The sequence below is a fragment of the Spermophilus citellus genome (genome assembly GCF_964194105.1).
Source record: "Spermophilus citellus genome assembly, chromosome: 5".
In the NCBI taxonomy this organism is placed as follows: Eukaryota; Metazoa; Chordata; class Mammalia; order Rodentia; family Sciuridae; genus Spermophilus; species Spermophilus citellus.
Window position 1 is genome coordinate 55,159,277 of NC_138186.1, and position 19,296 is coordinate 55,178,572.

The following is a 19,296-nucleotide window of genomic DNA, read 5'->3' on the forward strand; positions in this document are numbered from 1 at the left end:
ATAAAGGGCTGAGGGGTGACTTTGATAGAGTACTTAACTAGCATGCACAAAGCTTTAGGTTAAATCCCCAGTACCAACAACACAAGAAAGAAGGGGAGGGGGGTAGGTGAAGTAAAGTATCTGGGAAATTCACAAAGCCTTATAAAATAAATCAGAAAACAAAATCATAATATGATAAAAACTTTCACATTGCATAGGGATTAATCTGTTTCCCAATCTTTCCACATGCCCAGTTTAGACAGAAGTCCTAGGAGAAAAGATTTCTCTGTCAGCGAGGAGGGTCCTCCTCTCACTTGGATGACTCTGAGGTCAGACTCCAGTGGCAAAGGGCAGAACACACGGCACCCAGCAGGGAATGTTCAACCAGGGCTGAAACACCAAGTCACCCGGTCACAGGATGAGTAAACTCCCCTCGGCACTCCCCTCATGTTCAGTGTTACCAATTGCTTAATTTTGTCCCCTGACCCCTCCCCGGCTGGACTGGGTGCTCAGACAACTGGCAACGTGCCTGCTTTTTCATCATCGAATCCCAAGTGAATAGTGGGAAGTTGGCATTGAATAAATGAAAGATAAATCTAAACTAAGAATTTGCTTTAATAAGTAAACCAGGCAAGAAAGAACAAAAATAATTAACAGGCCTCTATTAACAATGTTTCATGAATGTTAAAGTGATGAGTTTCATAACATAAAAATTAACAGTGAACTCTGAAATGAAAACTTACCAAAATTTAAATGACTCAGTAATGTCTTAAGTTTGGACACAACTATTATTTAAAACTAGAGTCCTTTGACTCATCAGATGAAAGTATTTGATGGCTTGTGCTGCCCAATTTCAATGAACCCAAACTTGAACTAGAAGAGGAAGGAACACTAAACTCAGGCCTTTGACACTACCCATGCAATTTCTCATCGGTGCCTACAATTGAAGGACTTAAAGTCCTCAGAAAATATGATACAACCCAACAGCCACTACTAAGTCTGGAATCCAACATCAGCCCTGCCCTTTGTTCACACTCAAGAGTTTTTCTTGCTGAATTAATAACCACTTATCAATTCCTTGATACTGACTTTGTGAAATCCCTCTCCATGCCTGTCATTTAGAACTTTGTCTCTTCTTCTTTTACTAATGAGGACAGGACAGTAGAAGAATTGAAGATGGCGAGGGACAATGAATGGGACCTGTTTCTGAAAAGAAAATGTTAAAGACATTTTTCATATCAATATCATTAATGATCAAAAAAAGCAAGACTTAAAGCAGAAGGTAAAACAGAAACAAAAACAAAAACAACCCCAAAATTCGGGGGAAAAAAAAGCTATAAATATTGACTTAAAGAGAACATTTAACATACAGTCCTGCTGTACCTAATCATTATTTCAAATAGCTCAATACTTCAAAAAGACAATCTCCCAATGCCTTCCTAGTGCTCCAAGTCATCTCTCAAATGACAAGACAAACAGTCCTCCTTTTTTGAGCAACCTTTATAAACTGCACCAGCCCTAATGGGCATGTCTTTTAGAGAATTTCACCAAAGAGAAGTTCAAAGATAAAACTGCAGCAGCAGATCAGGGGAAACACGCAGCCAGAGCCAACCCGCAAGCTGTCCTTAGTCCTGTGTATCTGAACCCAAGTCCGCACTCCAAGGATGGGAGGGTTGGTCCTGGGCGGGCTGCAGGACAGTGGAGCTGGGTCCTATCTGCCCGCTAGGGGTCTAAACTGCAACTCGCGTTCCAACTGCTCTGCTGTCAGGGTTCCCTGGATGGCTTCGCAGCCTGGGTTGAACACAGAGTAGGCACTCTTCTCTCCCTTCTTCCTGTCCTCAGAGGCTCGGGTCCCTACATACATCCAGTAGAACAAGGACAGGACAAAATAAGCCAGGCCAAATTCCAGCTCCACAAACAGTCCCAGGAGGACCAACCAGAGAAGAATCTTCAAGAAGGTGACATTGGTCAGGAAAGGCTGGTTCCGGTGCCATTGTGGAGGAATGGCTGTGCCCTGTGGGGGCTGTGCTGTGCTGCTCCCAGGTTGAGCTGCTTCCTAGGAGACAGAAGCAAACACAAGTCAGAATAAAGGGTAATGGAGCTGAGAGGACCAAAACTCATCTAGAGAGGCAGTCTGCGTTGTTCTGGGAAGGCTGCTGGCTCATTGATTTCTATTTTCTTGCCCTGTTCTCTAAAACAAGCATTGCCAGAGAGTGCATATGCTTTGCTTCAGTGGAACCAAAACCAATCAGCACATAGGGAGATGTGACCCAACAAAAACCTTATGCACTCAGATAGAGTCCCATTCATGGGAGTTATTTCCTCAAATTAGTCCGCTGCTAACAAAAGCTAATTTGTGCCCCAAACAAAAACAGTCCGGTAATTGGTAATGCAACAGCCGTGATGTCTGCCTCCCACACAGTCAACAGACATTTGATGACTTGATTAGATAAAATATTATGAGTGACATGATTCTAAAGTGGACACTGCACAAACAAAAACAGGGAGGCAAAAATCCCTTTTACACATTAAAAAAAAACAAAACAAAACAGTGTTATGGCCAGTACCAGACCCTCTCACTATCCCACCCCATAACCATCCTCCAGATCCGTCACTCATCCCAAGGCCCCGGCAGCATCTCCTGAGCAGACTCTGCCTCCTGTCTCTTCCCTCTCCAAACAGCAAATACATAACTGCTAAATTAATTTTCTAAAAGACCTGCCACCCTCCTGTCCACAAAAGTTCAATAAATTCCCATTATCTACAGGTTAAAATTCAAACTCCTGTAGCTGGAAGCCAAAGGTCTCCACATATTCCACAGACAGAAATGCCAGTTCACAACCCCTGTGTGGTGTGCTAATGGAAGACCACAAGTAGGTAGCTGTAGGAAGCTTCCTCTCCACTCCATTTTTTTTCAAATGTTTTTGGACAAGACCCACAAGAAGGAATACATATTTTGCTACAACACAGCACACAGACATGCAGCAGAAACAAAGTGCCACAAGTCAACACTTACCCTCCTGAGAAACTCCTATTTCCTATTCTACCCTCTATACTGATTTCACCATCCACTAATGGGTCACAACTTGCAGCTTGAAAAGCAAAAGCCTAAAAACTGCCGGTGCAATTCAATGCCCAGTTCATGGCTCCACGCACGGTCCTCTCTTCCAACTCAACTGGTCTTACTGCCGAAGACGTCCTTTCCTTCCGTCCAGGCCAGCACAGTTAGTGAACTGGGCATGCCCTGACCTCTCTGGCCATCAGGGAGGGTGCCCCTTTGTCTCCCAATGCACTAACTGGCTCTTTCTCCACAAGTACCAAATCTTCAGCACTGAAAGGTCTGTGAATTTAGGCCACGTGTGTCCCTCAGTTCATACATACCACACAGGCCATGGACTGTCATGTCCTTCTGTGTCTCCAGAACCAAACACAGCACCTCCCACACAGATTCTCAATACAGAGCAGGTCTTTCAGTTTTTACAACTGCCTCTTCAGTTATATCCCCTGCTGTTCTTCTCCTGAATATTTAAAAAGGGACCCAAAATATCAGCTTCCATAAAAACTACTGGTCATCTGATTTACAGTGCTAAAAATTCCATTTTGTTGAAACTTCCTTTTTTAGTATCAACATTGTAATTATTATCTTCAGCTGGATCAGAAGGTCTGAAATGATGATTTCATCAGCAACATGGCCTTACCCTAACATTTATTAAAGAAATGTCCCTTTCAGATTTGACCAGTGTGCCCAATAGTTCTTGCCCAAGAGGAGGGATGTATTGGGGAGGACAGGTTTGGCTTGTGTGAGAAGAGGGACAGACGGTGTGAAGAGGCAGGGTGGGGGTGGGTTGAGATGGTGGGAGAGGCCAGGCAGGCCACAACAAAGATTCTAGAAATGGGAAGCCACTGAAGGTCTTCGCAGGGAACTAACACAATCCAATTGATAACTACTATTGCCATGTAGAGAATGCACTGCAAGGGACCAAAAGTCTACAGGGGAAGTGTTAGTGCTCATGTAGAGGCCCAGCAAGAGAGGACCAGGCATGGATCAGGTGGCAGCAGAAGTCAATGAGAAATGATGGATTGATGGATACAGAATACATATTGAATGTCAATGAACTGAAGTTCACAGTAAGTTGAATTTATTTTAATATTCAGGAAGCATAAAAATATGCCTCCATTTACTGAGTACCTCCAAAATGCCTGATCTCCTGTAATCTAGAAGGCAAGCATTACTATTCCAAATTTACTGGTATGGAAACAATGAGAGGTTTGAGCAATTACAGCTAGTGATAGGAGGGGTAAGGTCTGCCTAGGATGTTAGAATGGTCCCCTCCAAAGCCCTTTTGGTTTCATTAGAGGCCGTTATGGGAGATAGCAGGGAAGAGGCTAGAGAGCTAGAGGGAGGTGCAGTGGTGATGGCAAACAAAGTAACAGTGGGCACAAACAAGGGAGAGGGGGAACGTGGGAATCTTCTGCTTCACTTACAGGGTGTCTATAAAAGCCATGTGCAGAGGTGTCGGTGGTGGTTATGTCACAGTGGGTACAGTTCAGGGATGGCATTTCTGTTCTTCCAGCACCTAGCTGCTTCCCGCCTCAGGGCCTCTGCACCCACAGGGCTCAGAGGACAAGCCTTCCCCTCCCATCACCTGGCAGGCTGCCTCCTCTACAAACTTCAGATCAGTGTCACCACATGTGTCCTTAGCCTTGTTCCCAGGTCTCTGCAAGGGTGGCTCCTTCTAGTTAAATGTCATCTACTCAGGGAGGCTCTCCCTATTCGCCTAATACACAACGTCACTCCCAACTCCCCACCACAGTACCCTGCATTTATTTTTTTCCTTTCATAGCATTTTTTGTCTGGTTGTGTCCTCCTTCCCCTGCTGCCCCAAGCTGACATGGAAGTTATAGGTGAGCAGGACTGTGTGTCTTGATCACACTATCTCCCAGGATTGAGGGCAGAAGCTGGAACCCCATGGGCACGCGACAGGACTTAATAAATGATGGCGAGGGAAAGAGAAATTCAAGATGACTCCAAAATTCCCGTGGTGATGCACGGTAGTGTTTGGCCAGATGGCTCCAGAGAAGAAACCCAAGCCATGGGCCAGCCTGAGCCAAGCTGGCAGTGAAGTGCTGCCCATAAGTGTGGGGACTGGTCCCTACAGCTGGGCAGTGCCTGCATGGGATGACACTGAGGAAGGGGACAGGAGGATTCTGTAGGATGATTAAAAAAAAAGCCACGTGCATTTTTCTCCTAATGTGGTAGAAGCTCATCACAAAATTAAATACTGAGTTTTGAGGGGCTTGCTTTTTCCCAAGCAAAATTTGGGGCAAGGAAGATGAAAGATACTTATATTTCCTTATCAATGACTACTGAGAAGAAGCAATTATAAAAAGAAAGCTAACAAAGTCTCTGATAGGCCAATGTGCTATCAAAATTATTAGAGATGGATAGTAATTTAAAAAAAAATTTTAATGAGAATTTCTACACCAAAGCAAAACCAGGAATGATAACAGTCGATGAAAATGAGCCTAAGGCTAAGTCCCTTCTAAAAAGCAAAGCAATGAACTGGAGCCAATCAGTGTCCAGCATTTCCTCTTATCCCTTTGTCAGGCCATCAGCTTTTGGACTTTTAATAATGGAAGCTTTCTCCAAGTTCAGCTTTTCTGAGTTCAACTTAATGATCTCATAGTCCTTTAGAAAGGAGACTTACTTTACACTTATGAGTGTAAAGCTCATTGTGTGAGTTAGACATTGTTTTTTAACTACAGGGGGGACAAAGAGTAGGGAAAATGGATTTTAAAATCTTGAGCAATTGTGCTCATGAGTTCTAATGAACCAAAGACAACTGAGACAAACTGCAGGAAAGGAATGGATTATAGAACCCTGCTGCCCACTATTTCTACAAGTGAGTGGAAACCATACTGTGGAGAATAACACCCAATCAAAATTGAGTAACAAGTTTTTCCTGATTAAATAAAACAAAACAAAAAAACTCCTAAAGATATATGTTGTGCAATAATAGATGTACTTAAGAGAAATGATTTTAAAGTGAACAAGGTATACTGCTCCAATATGTTTTGACATTTAAAAGGTATTCTTTGGTTCTCATGAGGAACAAAGGCCTTGTCACCTTGTCACAAACTGCTGCAAATCGCACTGTCATCCCCTGGCATGCTTTGTCTTGGGTATCCCCCAACATACACTCCAGTCTCCCATACAGCCACCCTGCCACTGTAGTCATGAGGGAAAATTAAACGAAGATCCAAATTAAAATTCATCTGCAAAATAAGAGATTACCAGAAGAATTAAATTAAAGATGAAAAGGCTATCACCCTAACCCCAATTTTTTTTTTTGCCATGAATATTCATTATTGCACTTGAATAAGCTTTTCTAGTCCAAAGGCGATTCATCAGCAAGTGCCACCAATGGCAGTTAGTTACAACACTTTTGCAAGTTTCTAAAGTACAGGCTTTCTGGTCCAGTATGTGCCCTAGACGTGAATAAAATGAGGCCTTAATTACTGCCACTTTTGATTACTATTCAGTTAGACATTTTACTCTCTATTGCAGTGGACCCAGGCCCCTCTTGGTTGTGGAGAGGTTTCCCAAAGCCATAGTGTAACTGGGAAAACCTAAATAAAACCTCCAGCTTCCACTGCTTTTAGATGACTTTAAAGTCACTAATTCTGGAGATGAGGCACGTAAACAATTCAGTACCCCAACAGTTTGGCTGTAGATGATTCCTCTGACTGAAGCCACTTAAGGGGTTAAAACAGTTGTCTTAGGCCAGCTTCCCGGGTTCTCCTAGGAAAGACCTTTTGTATCATAATGATTACCTACAAGGTTAGTTATTCTTGGGGAAGGGAACTGAAACTGAAAAATTCTTGGGAAAGGAACCCGAGTGGTAAAACTTCCTAATCAGAAACTTTACTCTAGGTTTACAGAACCCAGGACATCTGATGGTCTTCAGATAACATTAAGTGTGCACCAAGGATTTGCTAATCTTGTTCTTTACTTAAAAGTAAATTAATGTTTAACTTTCAGGAAAATAACGCGTTTATCTAAAAACTTATAGTACTGACATAAGAGACGAATGTTATCTCAAGGATACCGTGGCAGAAGAGAAAAGAAAGCAAGCCCTAGATGAGGAAGACCCAGCTTGGCAGTAGCCTTCTTGCCTATTGCCCCAAGCTCCTCCTCTCCATCCCTATAAAAGCCCTTTGCGAATCTGAGTTTCCCGATTTTTCTTTCTTTTTTTTTTTTTTTTTGTCGTGACAGTCTCCCATTTTCTTTGGTTTGCTGGCTTTCCAAATAAATCTTTTTCCTTGCCCCACAACCTAAGTCACTGCCTTTGTGAGTTGCGTATAAATACAAATCTGGGTTCGGTAACAAAGGGGTCTACAATTCTAGACCCTAGTTTCCTGCCTGGACTCAGGAGCTGTGTGGGGTGCGGACTGGCAAGAAAAGATCAGTACGCGTCGATGCTGACCAGAGTGGAAGAACACCGGAGGCCGGATCCCCAGCTCCAGGGAGGCCAGCAGCTGTCCCGGCGCCGAGGCTGCTCTACTTCCCGAGGAGGGCGGGGCCTGCAGAGCCGCGCGCCGGGCGGGAACCCCGGGAGGGGCGGGGCCTCGGGCGGAGTGTGCCGGGAGGCCACGTCCGCCGACCAGGCGTCGCTCAGCTCACCTGAGCGTGGCTGGGCGGGGCTCGGGCGCTGGCGGGCCTCGGTTTCCATACCAGGACCAGGAACTGTCTTAGCCAGCTTGGGACTGCCTTTGGAGTCGCAGCTATTTCCTCCTTCTCTCCTGAGGTTTGTGCCTCCTGGCTCGAAGTGCTGGGTTGGGCAGCCAGCCCGGCCCGTTTGCGAGCTTCTCGGAACTCAGCTAACCGCTGTTCCATGACGCGCGCTGCGTTCCGGGAGTGCGCGCCCGCCAGCCCGCGCGCGAGGTCCTTCCTCGCGCAGCCCAGCGCGGCACTGTTGTGCGCCTGCGTCGGCGGTTGCCCGGTGCGCATGCGTGGTGTGCGTCCTGGCCGCAAACTTCCGAAGATTTGTGACGTCGGCGGGCGTGAAGCAGCCCTCTGTTCCAAAGCACGTGGACGCAAGGTGGACTCAGAACTGTCCCATTGTTACTCTTACCCCGAGTTCCTCGGAGGAAAGCTCTGTTTTGCCCATTCTCACATCAGGTCTCTGGTCCCAACACACCCGGCCTCGGGTACTGTTGAGCGCTCCTGCTGGGCACGACGAGGAGCCCCACAGTGAGAAGGTAGTCCCAGGCACCGAGAGCCCCCGATCTCTGGGAGGTTTCTCATATCAGGATGACAAGATATGAGAAACCTTTTCCTTTTATCAGGGTATTCCAGTCATGAAATTTGGAGAGGGATTGTCTCACTGCTCACAAAGCAAGCTGTGTATCATTGCTCTTGCCACTAGAAATAATCTGTTGATGTGCCCAGATCGGTCAGAAACTTATGGGGAAAAAAAGCCTCCCCCCCCAAAAAAAAAAAATGGGAGTGCAACTTAAAATACACAAATCTGAAGGGTAGGTTTAATAGCGCTCTTCTTAACATGCTAGCTCTCTTCTGATGTGTGCACCTGTATAACCACCACAGGATAAAAGAACAAATAGTTCTAGTACCCTGGGAGCTCTTTGTGCCCTCTCTCAGTTAGTACTCACCTAAAAGAACACCATCCAGGTCAGATTTTTATACTTCTAAGCATCTATAGTGAAGTAACACATAATTGAGACTCAAATGTTTGTTGAATCTTGATGAGTTTGAGTCAAGAAGCTAGACAAACAAAATGAAGTGTTTCATTCACCTAACAAATGAATGTTTATCTAGGGCTATGTATTGAGTATTGTATCAGGCAGTAGGGGTGCTGGGGTTAATGAAACAAAGACCTCTGTTTTATTAGATCTTACATTCTAAGTGGAAAGACAGGCAGTAAACACAATTATACATATAAAATGTGACATCAGGTGCTGATTAGTCTATGAAGAAAGACAAAGTAAGGAATGAAAGTGGGAGAGCTATTTAGAGCCAGTGACCAGGGAAGACCTCTCCGAAGGGGAGCATGCTGTTTGAGCAGAGACCTATCTGAAATGACTGAATGAGGAATGTTACTACCTGGACAAGAGTGTTTGAGTCAGAGGAAATAGCAGGTGCAGAGGTCTGAGGTCTCCGCTGGTGTGTCTGACCTGCTCACAGAATATCAGGGAGGCTGGTATGACTAGAACAGAGGGAGGGAGAGAATGGTAGAAAGTAAAGATGTGCTGATAGCCAGGAGCCAATCACATCAGTTCTTGTAAACCAGGGTCAAGTCTTTGAATTGTATTCTAAACATGGTGGAAAGCAATTGGACAGTTTTTGAGAAGGCGATGACAGTTGTATGAGAAAGCCAGAGATGCACTGGCTGCTGGAGGTGGGGCCCTGGGAGAATGCTGGAGGAGAAGGAAAACCAATTAGGAGCAAATATGGTAGGATAGAGAATGTGATAGCTTGAGCTACTATAGTAGAGAGAGATGAGAATTGGTCAGATTCTGAATTTTTGAAGATTGGAGCCAACAAGGTGCATAGATTGTTTGGATATGGAGTATGAGAAAAAGATGAATCAAGGATGATAGATTTCTTGCACACATCTGTGCACACACACACTGTCACAATAAAAAAAAAATACAAGTGGGCTTGAATTGTAGCTCAGTGGTAGAGCACTTGTCCTGTACGTGTAAGGCACTGGGTTTGATCCTCAGCACTACATAAAAATAAATAAATAAAATAAAGGCATTGTATCCATCTACAACTAAAAATACATTAAAATTTACAAGAAATACAATTTTAAGATATTAATTTTATTTGCAGTTCTAGAATTGGGCAACACCTCATCTTATATTTATGTTGCACCTCAATAAAAATGAAATGTTCTAATAAACTGAGCAGAGGAGGTTGACTTTATAGACAGAAAAAGGCTGAGTAAAGCAGAAAATAAAACAAGCAAATTAGTTGTTTCAAAATTTTCTTGTAAAACAGGGAGGAATTCCTTATCTTACCAGCTAAATTTTTCTTGTTTGGGAATTTGACTATTATTTTTCTGATTTCTTGGAAGTTCAGATAAACAACTTAGTTGTGACTTGGTGGTGTGGAACTTCAGCATGAGTAACTGCATTTTTGGTTTAGTCTTTTGAGCTTAGTGCAGGAACTCAGTCAAACCAATGGCCTCCCTGTAAAATTTATTTAACACTTCCATACAGGCTAATATCCCAGGCAGTCGAGTTAAGGATTCTGGGCCCCTCTGCCAAAAGCAAGGAAGACTAGGGGGAAAGGATTGTGGAATAAACATTGAAAGTTTTGTTTGGACCTGCCAAAAATTTGAGATGCCTATTGGACAACCAAATGTAGGCAGATGGATAGTGAGAACTGAAAGGGAGGAATCAGGGTTGGAGACACTGGGAGTGATCAGCATATGTGTGGTATTTAAGCCATGACTGAGATCAACTAGAGAGCATTATGGATAAGAAGAGAAGATATTTAAAGACTGAGCCGAGTGGATTAGAGATGGTCTGTAAGACAGAAAAGAATGTTGTTGTTGTTGTTTTTATGTACCACGTGTCCTCATTGAGAAACCACAGGAAATTTCTTGCCCATTTTGGCATCAGGAGTAAATCTGCTTCTCCTGAAAGACAAGATTCTTTCTTTGTGTTTCCCACTTGATGACAGATGAGACCTTGGAGTTGTGTGTATGGCCCACATCTAACAGGCATATAGCATTAAGATATGATTCGTGGACCATTGCAAGGTAAGGAGGACTTGGTAAGGAGCTAGTTACAAAGGTATGGCAAGATGGGGGAGCCAGCAAGCCATGTTCACAGAAAGAGTTACCAGCTTGCAGGGTAGAAGCAACAAGAGGACAAGGTATTGGTTGTTAGAACCCTATTATGGTATGGATACGAGGTATCCCCCCAAAACCCCCATGTTAATGCAGGAGCTGAGATGATTAGACTATGAAAGCCATAACCTAATAAGTAGGTTAATCCATTTGATGAGTTAATGATCTGAATGGCTTACTAGGTGGTACTTAGGCAGACCAGCATAGCTGGAGGAAGTGGAGCTTGGGGATTGTATATTTTGTCCCTGACTCCTCCCCCAACTCTATTTCCCTGCCACTATGAGCTGAGCAGCTCTCCTCTGTCGCACCCTTCCACCTTGATGTTCTGCTTCACCTTGGGCTTGGAGCAGTGGAGTCAGCTGACCATGGACTGAGACCTCTGAAACCATGAGCCAAAGTAAACTTTTCTTCCTCTAAGTTATGGTCAGTATTTTGGTCACAGTGATGAAAAACTGAATAATACAAACCCAGGAGGCCCATAGCTCTGGGTGAAGCCAGTAGCCAGGGGCACCCAGGACTGTCTATAGCTAAGTGCTGATGTTAGTCCTGCTCTGTCGTGCCTCACTAACCTTATTTCCCCTTGGCTTTGTTTTCTTATTTATTATGAATTTATTTTGTCTTGGTACTTTGTAAAACCTCTTTAAGTCCTTTTTGGAAGATATCGAAAGAATGGAAGACAGAAAAGATGAAAGAGATGATCATGGAGAATAACTCCTGCCAAAACAACTTCATTTCCTCTTTGGATAGGATTGTAAAACTAGCAAATACAAGAAAGGTCCCAAGAATGTACTCAATGTGTGAGTTTAATAATTTCTTTTCCCCTTGGGGGAATTGGGGTGGGTGAGAATTGCTACTAGCATCTAGTCATAGAATCCAGGGCACTGACCAACATCCAGAAATGCACAGTACAGGCCCCCAAAACAAAGGTTATTTCGTTCAAAATAGGAAAGTTGAGAAACCCTGCCACAGAGGAGGCGGAAGCTGCAGGGCTCTCGAGATGTAGGCTTAAAACTCACAATGCCATTTTCACTTCACCCTGCTAGAGACAGCATCATAGATCCAGACCAGATTCAAGGAATTGAGAAATAGATTCCACTTTCTGGTGGGAGGAACTATAAAGACTTTATATTCATTGGTTATCTACCTCAAAAGCAGATGCTTTGGAGAGGGACACGGGAGTTTGAATCTAAGTAATTTTTCGTTCTGGAATACTTAGAAGATACAAAATTATATATGATAGATAATGTATATGTGCATGTATATCATATTTGTATGTGCCCTGTGGCCCTGTACAGTTCTGTACTCCTGTAACTGTACCATAAAAGGCAAAGTATATACGATAAGAGGGCGTGGGGGCTAGGGAAGAATAGAGGTACTTTGTATTAGACAAAGGGGAGTGAAGGGAGTGGAGGGGATATGGGGGTAGGAAGGACAGTGGAATGAATCAGACATTATTACCCTTTGTGCATATATAATTACATGACTGGTGTGATTCTACACCATGTACAACCAGAAGAATGAGAAGTTATACTTCATGTATGTATGATGCGTCAAAGTGCATTCTACTGTCATGTATAACTGATTAGAACAAATTTTTTAAAAGGCAAAATATACTTCTCCACTCCTTGACTTGAAACTGAACCATGAAGGTTGCTTTGGCCAAGTGGGAATGGTGGAAGAAATTATGTAAGCAAGGACTTGAAGTATGTTTGTTTTGGGTGTAAGTAAATCCTCTTAATACGCTGAATTGCCATGAAGTGAACTTGCAGCATCTAGCCAGCTGGTCCAGGAATCTTGTGAAACACCTGGGTTCTGGTCACCTACCTAACCCACAGACCTGCCATTTAAAACTGAGCTGCCCAGCTGAGCCCAATCTAAAAGAGTTGTCTCCCAGTTTACTCTAAGATGTATGGTGCCAATGTCTTGGCTTGGCACAGAATCACGAGCCACCACACAGCTTTGTAGATTCAAACAGCAATTCTTTATTCCCGAACTCACACCGGCCTCCACACACGCTCTGGGGCAATCCCAGTTCTGCTGCCGCCCAATTCACCTACTCCACGAGCTTTCTTCCCAAAATACTCTCTGAATCTCACGAGAACTCAAAGGGAGCTCAGGTAGCAGGAACGCCCTATTTCCAGCAGCAATAATCCTCAACATCGAACTTCCTAAAACCCAAGGTCTTAAACTGGGAACGCCCTTAACCTAAGGAGCGGGATACTTCCTCAAACTGCAGGATACACTCTAATCCTGGATCCACCCTGGTCATTGAGCAGGGTCACCTTTCTCAAACACACATGCAAGGTCAACAGCGAAATTCCAAAGCAAGTCCATTTAACATGGGGTACGCTGGCAAGGAAATATGGATGCGTCATTCCTACTTGGCCATGGCCCTCAGCAGTATGGAAAGTAGATGTTTATTTTATGTCACTGAAATTTTATGGCTTGTTTGTTACACAGCAAAAGCGAATTGATATATAACCACTCCCCATGAAGTCCTCTGTGTCCATGTGTGTCCCTTTCTGATTCCTTCCCATTCCTTTAGTCTGTAAATGTGGTAAATTACCTTAATAGACTTTCTGTTGCAAAACCTTCCTCCATTCCTCCATTTATAGTAAACAAAAGTCACTTTATAAAATTCAAAACTAGATTCAATGTGATAACTTTTTAGGCAATTTGCATCTATGCTTGGTGAGATTTTCCTATGATTTTAATATACTGTCCTTGAAAAATTTGAATTTTAGGATTATACTAGCTTTATGAAGTAGCTGAAGTCCGCCTCCATCTACTCCCTCCCCCAGTTTTCTAGAACAGTTTGACTAGAATATGAATTAATGGCTTTGTGAATGTTTAGTAGGACATAACAGTAAAACTATCAGGACCTGGTGATTTCTTGGATCCAAAAAAAAACAAAATTTACACGACAATTAAGTGAGTTTATAGCTGGTCATCCTTACGCCAAAAGGGGTAAAAAACAGATCAACATTAGCCTGTCTAGTCTTACATTTTTGGGAATGTTTTGGATGAAAATAAAAAGGCAACTTATCACATATTCAGTTGACAAAAATTTGGTAGAAAAAAATCTGTGATTATGTCTTTAGGGCAAAAAAATAAACTAAAATGAATTTGATTCAATTTATTATGATTCAGCCATTGTGGAGATGCTCAGAGAGAACTCTGCCTCCTTCTAGATTTGCATTTATGTTTTTATGTCTTTGTTTTTGTTTCTTAATCATTGGCCAGAGAGCAATTTGTTTCAACAGTACTTGGAGCTTTTCCCTGACCGCAGCCTGGATAGGAGGAGGTGTGTATGGTGGATGTTTTAGCTGCTACAGTGAATCTTCTTGTCAAAGTCAGAGAGGATATCCACACTCCTGTGCTCTCCTGATTTTTTTAGTCCTGCCCTTGCAGATACCATATATCAGGTCTGAGCATTTTTATATGACAAGCCATGGAATGTCCAGAGGCAGGTCCTATATAATAACATGTCTAGATCAGGGTTTCTTAGCCTGGGCACTTTTGACAGAGCCAGATACTTTGTTGTGGGTGCTACCCTCTTTCTTGTAGGATCCTGAGCATCCCTGGATACTACTCACTACCCCCTATGGCAACAATGAAAACAAAAGTGTCTAGTCAGTGCCAAATGGCTACGGGAGGCAAATTTGCCCCAAGTTGAGCACCACCATCCAAAAAGTGGTGGAACAGAGAAAAGTCATGGTAAAAACATACCGTTTGGTTTTAGAAACTCTATTAATAATAAAGTGCCCTTGTGAATGGGGAGGAGAATCATTTTGAGGGGCTCCAAAGGGCAGAGCTAGTTGGAAATTATAAGGTGTCAAATTTGGAATCAAAAAAAGGGACTTTTGGGCTACTCAATTATTCCAACAACAGATTGACTACTTTATAGAGCATTGAGTTCCTGGACATCGGCCATATTCAGAAGCTGACTAACCCTCTGTCAGGATGTTGTTGGAGGGAATTAAAGAAAGACTTGATTAATCTACAGGATTACCAAATACCTTCCAGTTGCAGAACTTCATGTTTCCATTCATATGGAGCAAACTAGGAGGAGAGAATGAAGCTGTTGGGACATCATATTACAAATGTGAGGCATAAGATGCAGGAGGAGGGATCCCCAAGTGGCCTTGGCTGATCTAGATCTTCCCCCCTTTGCTTGCAATTCTGAGGAAGAATGTACCAAGAATGCAACATCCTGAGAGAAGGAGGAACTGTCCAGAACAGCCAGGGCTCTGTCCTTGACCTCCTACAATAGGATGTTCTGCAGTGTTTGAGCTCAGTATTCCAAGGGATGCTTGGGGTATGAAACAGAGAGAGGAGTGCTTTCCTGGCCCCTCTGCTGCTGTGTGAAGTGGAGGCACACACAAATGAGACTCCATGCACCCTGAGCAGCCTTCCTGAGCCCTGGGGGCCTGGCTTGCCTTGGGTCCTTGGCTTCTGTTAGTTCTTGCTGCCCATCTGTGAGGAATGAAGTTGCTTTGCCTGACTTGTTATGCAAGTGGTGGAGATGACTGCTGCAGCTGCTGGGTCTGCTTTGAGCCCCTGCCACAGTCAAGAGCCCTTGGAGAAGTCTGACAGCTGAATTTGTGCAAAACCTCCTACCAGACTTAGGGACCCTTTCAGAAATTGACACAGCAAACTCGGGATTGGTTTCCTGGAGTTTTCCTCTCGCAGGAATCAATAACAAGCTCGTGGCGTTCACATAAAGCATTGGTCCCACTGCTCATGGGCCCGCGGATCTCACTAGTGCTGTACACACTGATGGCTTGTACAAGCACCTGTGACTTTCCTGGATACAGAAGTGTGTTCAGGCAGCTGCGTTGGGGAATTATCTGGCACTTCACTTCAAATGGTCTTCAACCAATTTTGGAAGGAATTGGTGGATAAACACCCTAGCTCCCTTGCTGTCATCACCTGAGCTGTGTTCCAGTCTCCCAGGGGGCTTCAGCAGGACGAGCCTCATTGCTCACAGCATTGCCTGTTCATTCCTGCATCCTATATCACCTTCTTTCCTGTTCTTGTTTTACTTCCCCAATGTTCTCTGGAATTGCTTCCTTGGGAGACCTCTTGCATTTGAATCTTTATCTCAGGATCTTCTGAGAGAACCTAAGCTGAGAAATTTCTGCTTCAGCCCTTGCATTTCTCTGTAAGACCTAAGCAAAGGAGGGAACTAGCCTTGCTCCAGGAAAGGGGGTAAGCTAGAGACTTCGTTGTATTTCACACGGGAAATACCCTATAGCACTCAGAGCAAGCAAAACAGTGCTTTAGACTGTCACAGTCCAAGGAGAACAGATTTGGGAAGGGTAATCAAGGAGTCCAGAGAAAGGAAGGGGAGAGAGGGCCATGGGCGTCAGCCTAGAGCAGCCAATCAGGAGATTCAACTCACTCTTTCCACTAGCTCTCTGGAAGTTAGAGTCACAGAGCAACCAATTCTCTCATTCTGTGATTCTATCCTTCAAGGACTTTAGAGACCAGAACATTCAATCAGCAAATGTTGAACACCTATTATTTGCCTTGGTTCAGGCTTTGAAGATTGTGTTGACAGCTTTTCATCATTGTGATCAAAATAACTGACAAGAATTTAGAGGAAGTAAAGTTGATTTTGGTTCATAGCTTCAGAGGCTCAGTTCATGGTCAGCTAACTCCAGTGCTCTGGGCCTGAGAGAGACAAACCCTCATGGTAGACAGACTTGGTGAAGGAGTGCTTCTCACCTCATGGTGGCCAGGAAGAAGAGAGAGGGGTAAAGGGGCCACAGGGAGGATGACTGTTTCTAGGTTCATCCCCAGTGACCTGCCTTCTCCAGCCATGCTCCACCTGCCTACAGTTAGCACCCAGTTAGTCCATGCAAACTGGGATGATTAGGTTACAGTTCCCATGATCCCATATTTGAATATTCTTGCATTAACATAGGAGCTTTTAGGGGACATCTCATATCCAAACCATAACAAAGATGCAGGTGAATAAGATATAGTTCAAACCATTAGTTGTTTGTTCAAGGTCTAAGTGAGGACACAAACTCAAATGAATAATAACAACACAGAGGTTTGAAGGAACAGAGGAAGGTCACTAACTCAGGCTAAGGCAAACTATAACTTCTTTACATTTAAATATAGGAAAAAATGAGGCCCAGAGAAGAGAAGCTGAAAAGATTCTATAATTACTGGGAATTGCTATAGGTAATAAGTATTTCTGGCAGTAGTTCAGTTCTTTATACTGTAGTACTAGCTTTTTCATTTGCATGCAAGGTATTATTCATGACCCCACCCAACCCCACATGCTCTTGGTTTGGGGGTCACAACTGCTTTTGTCTGACAGCTGCTTGTGGTTTGAGCTTTGCCTTTATTTGTCTTCCCAATGCCACAGCTCCAGGGATTTTGTGTTCCAAGAGAGCCCCACAGCCTCTGCTGTTTCTCCCAGTCAATCCTGCCCAACCCCATTATCTGAAGCTTCCCCATTGCCCTCCTCCATGTCTCCTTAACTCCCTTTCACTTCCAAGATCTCAGGTTGTGACAATTTTCCTCCCACTTAACTTGCCTCACATCCCAGTTCTATTGTGCTTAGCTCTGATGCTCAGAGAAATGTCTCCTGTGGCTTGCAGGACAGATCAGACAGAATCCTAGACTGCAACAAAGATAATCTGTATGTAAATCCCATCCCCAAACTCACTGAAACCATCTGAAAGTATTTGGAGAAGACTCCTTTTGCAAGTTGACGATGCACATAAAACAATAGGGAGTGTGGGCTTCAGAGGAAGCTGTTCCGTGGTTATGAGTAGAAATTAAATTGGAGGGAAGGCAAGCTTTTACCCTTTAAAATCCTTGCTGTATTGCTAAAATATATGCACACGTGCCCAAAGCAGTATATTTCCCAACTCTACAAAATCAGCTTCTCAGCTGCCTCCTTAGAAATTTCTGCTTCAGCCCTTTCATTTCTCTTCAACCATTGACCTTCAAGAGTCTTGCACTCTAGGGTTTGGGCCCCAAACAGACCCATCTTTCATTAGTAGCATCAGCTGCTGCTGAGGTCAGCTGGCCCCTCCTGCTCTGTCCTGGCCTGCTCAGCTCTTAGTCATTTCAATCTCTGCACACTGGAGAGCCATTATCACAGCCTGTTGCAGGGTGGACATGATATAGGGGAAGTGAGTCGATTCCTACCCCACATTCGGCCTCCTTCCAACTTGTGCATTACTTTTTCTAAACTTACTTTTTATGGAAAGGAGATTTTCTATCTCTGAGTTCACTCTTTAAAAAAAATTTTAAAACCTTTGAAGTTCAATTGATTCATTCACCTCAACAACAATACTTGTTGAGCTCCTAATAATAGCTGGCCTCTATAGAGTGACTAATGGGTACCAGGTACTGTGCTAGCCACTTGAAAGCTAGAATGCACTTGAATTTTCCCAACACCCCTTCAGAAAGGCACTTGGACAGAGGTTACCTAGTTTGATGTCACAATCTAGCAATGGCAGGGCCAGGGAATCTGACTTGAGAGCCCAGGAACTTACTATTCCACTGCCTTCTGTGTGCGGACCCCTTTCAAAGTTCTATGAAGACAAATTTGGTCCCTGAGCTCAAAAAAAAAAAAAAAAACACAACTTTAAAAATCAGAGGGAAGGTGAAACAAGAGTGTGAAATGATAAAGAAGGCCAGAAACTATGAATGACTAACAATGGGACAGACAAGGCAGGAACTTAGGTGGCAGAGGAAGAGGCAGGGATGATCAGGAAGACTCCATGGGGAAGTATGGTATTTAGTGGGCCTTGAAAGATGACCAGACTTAGGTGAGCTGACAGGAGGAAGTCAATCAAGGTACATTTCTTTGGGTGCATGAGTTCAAGTTCCAGCTCTGACATTATCCATGGAGTCATAAGAAAGTCGTTCATCTACTGTGTTATTCCATTTCCTTTTCTGTAAAGAGAGGGAGGTTTGGGAAAGTGAGATGGAGTAGGGGAGAAGGCAGAAATTTGGAATCAGAAGATGTTGAGATGGGGAGGGAGGAATTAGTGATTTAGGGGAGGGGGCCAGTTACCGAGTTCTGTTTCTTGGTTGAAACGGTGGTTCCATGTGAAATCACTTTGTAAGAACCCATTGGGCTGTGAAAGTAGGTGAGCAAATAACTTCTAATTTGTATTTTGTCAGGAAAGACACTTGTCCCTTTGTTTCTTTATTGGTAAATGGGGATAATACCTCACGGAAGAATACCAGGACGAGGTGGGCTAATGAGGTTTGCCTAGCAGTCGCTCGCTTAGTCAACAGGGACAGCGAAGAGAGTTTGAATCCAGCAAGGTCCAAACTCAGTGGGTGAGCAAGGCCTGGGGAGAAAAAGAAGGTGGAAAAGAAGCTCTTCCTGACCCAGAGAGATGGGGGTGCTCCATGGCATTTAAGAATGGTGAAGATACTATTCATCTAAGATGGTTGA

General features: G+C 43.8%; 1 protein-coding gene across 1 annotated transcript; it reads right to left on the reverse strand.

Moving 5' to 3' along the window:
- Nucleotides 1-576: 576 nt before the first annotated feature.
- On the reverse strand, nucleotides 577-7,966 carry SAYSD1 (SAYSVFN motif domain containing 1). Its single transcript, XM_081295888.1, has 2 exons — nucleotides 7,664-7,966; nucleotides 577-2,035 (listed from the first exon to the last, which is right to left on the reverse strand). Exons 1-2 carry the CDS (start codon nucleotides 7,874-7,876, stop codon nucleotides 1,691-1,693), a joined length of 558 nt encoding a protein of 185 aa, XP_081152014.1. The 5' UTR covers nucleotides 7,877-7,966; the 3' UTR covers nucleotides 577-1,690.
- Between the last annotated feature and the right edge of the window lie 11,330 nt (nucleotides 7,967-19,296).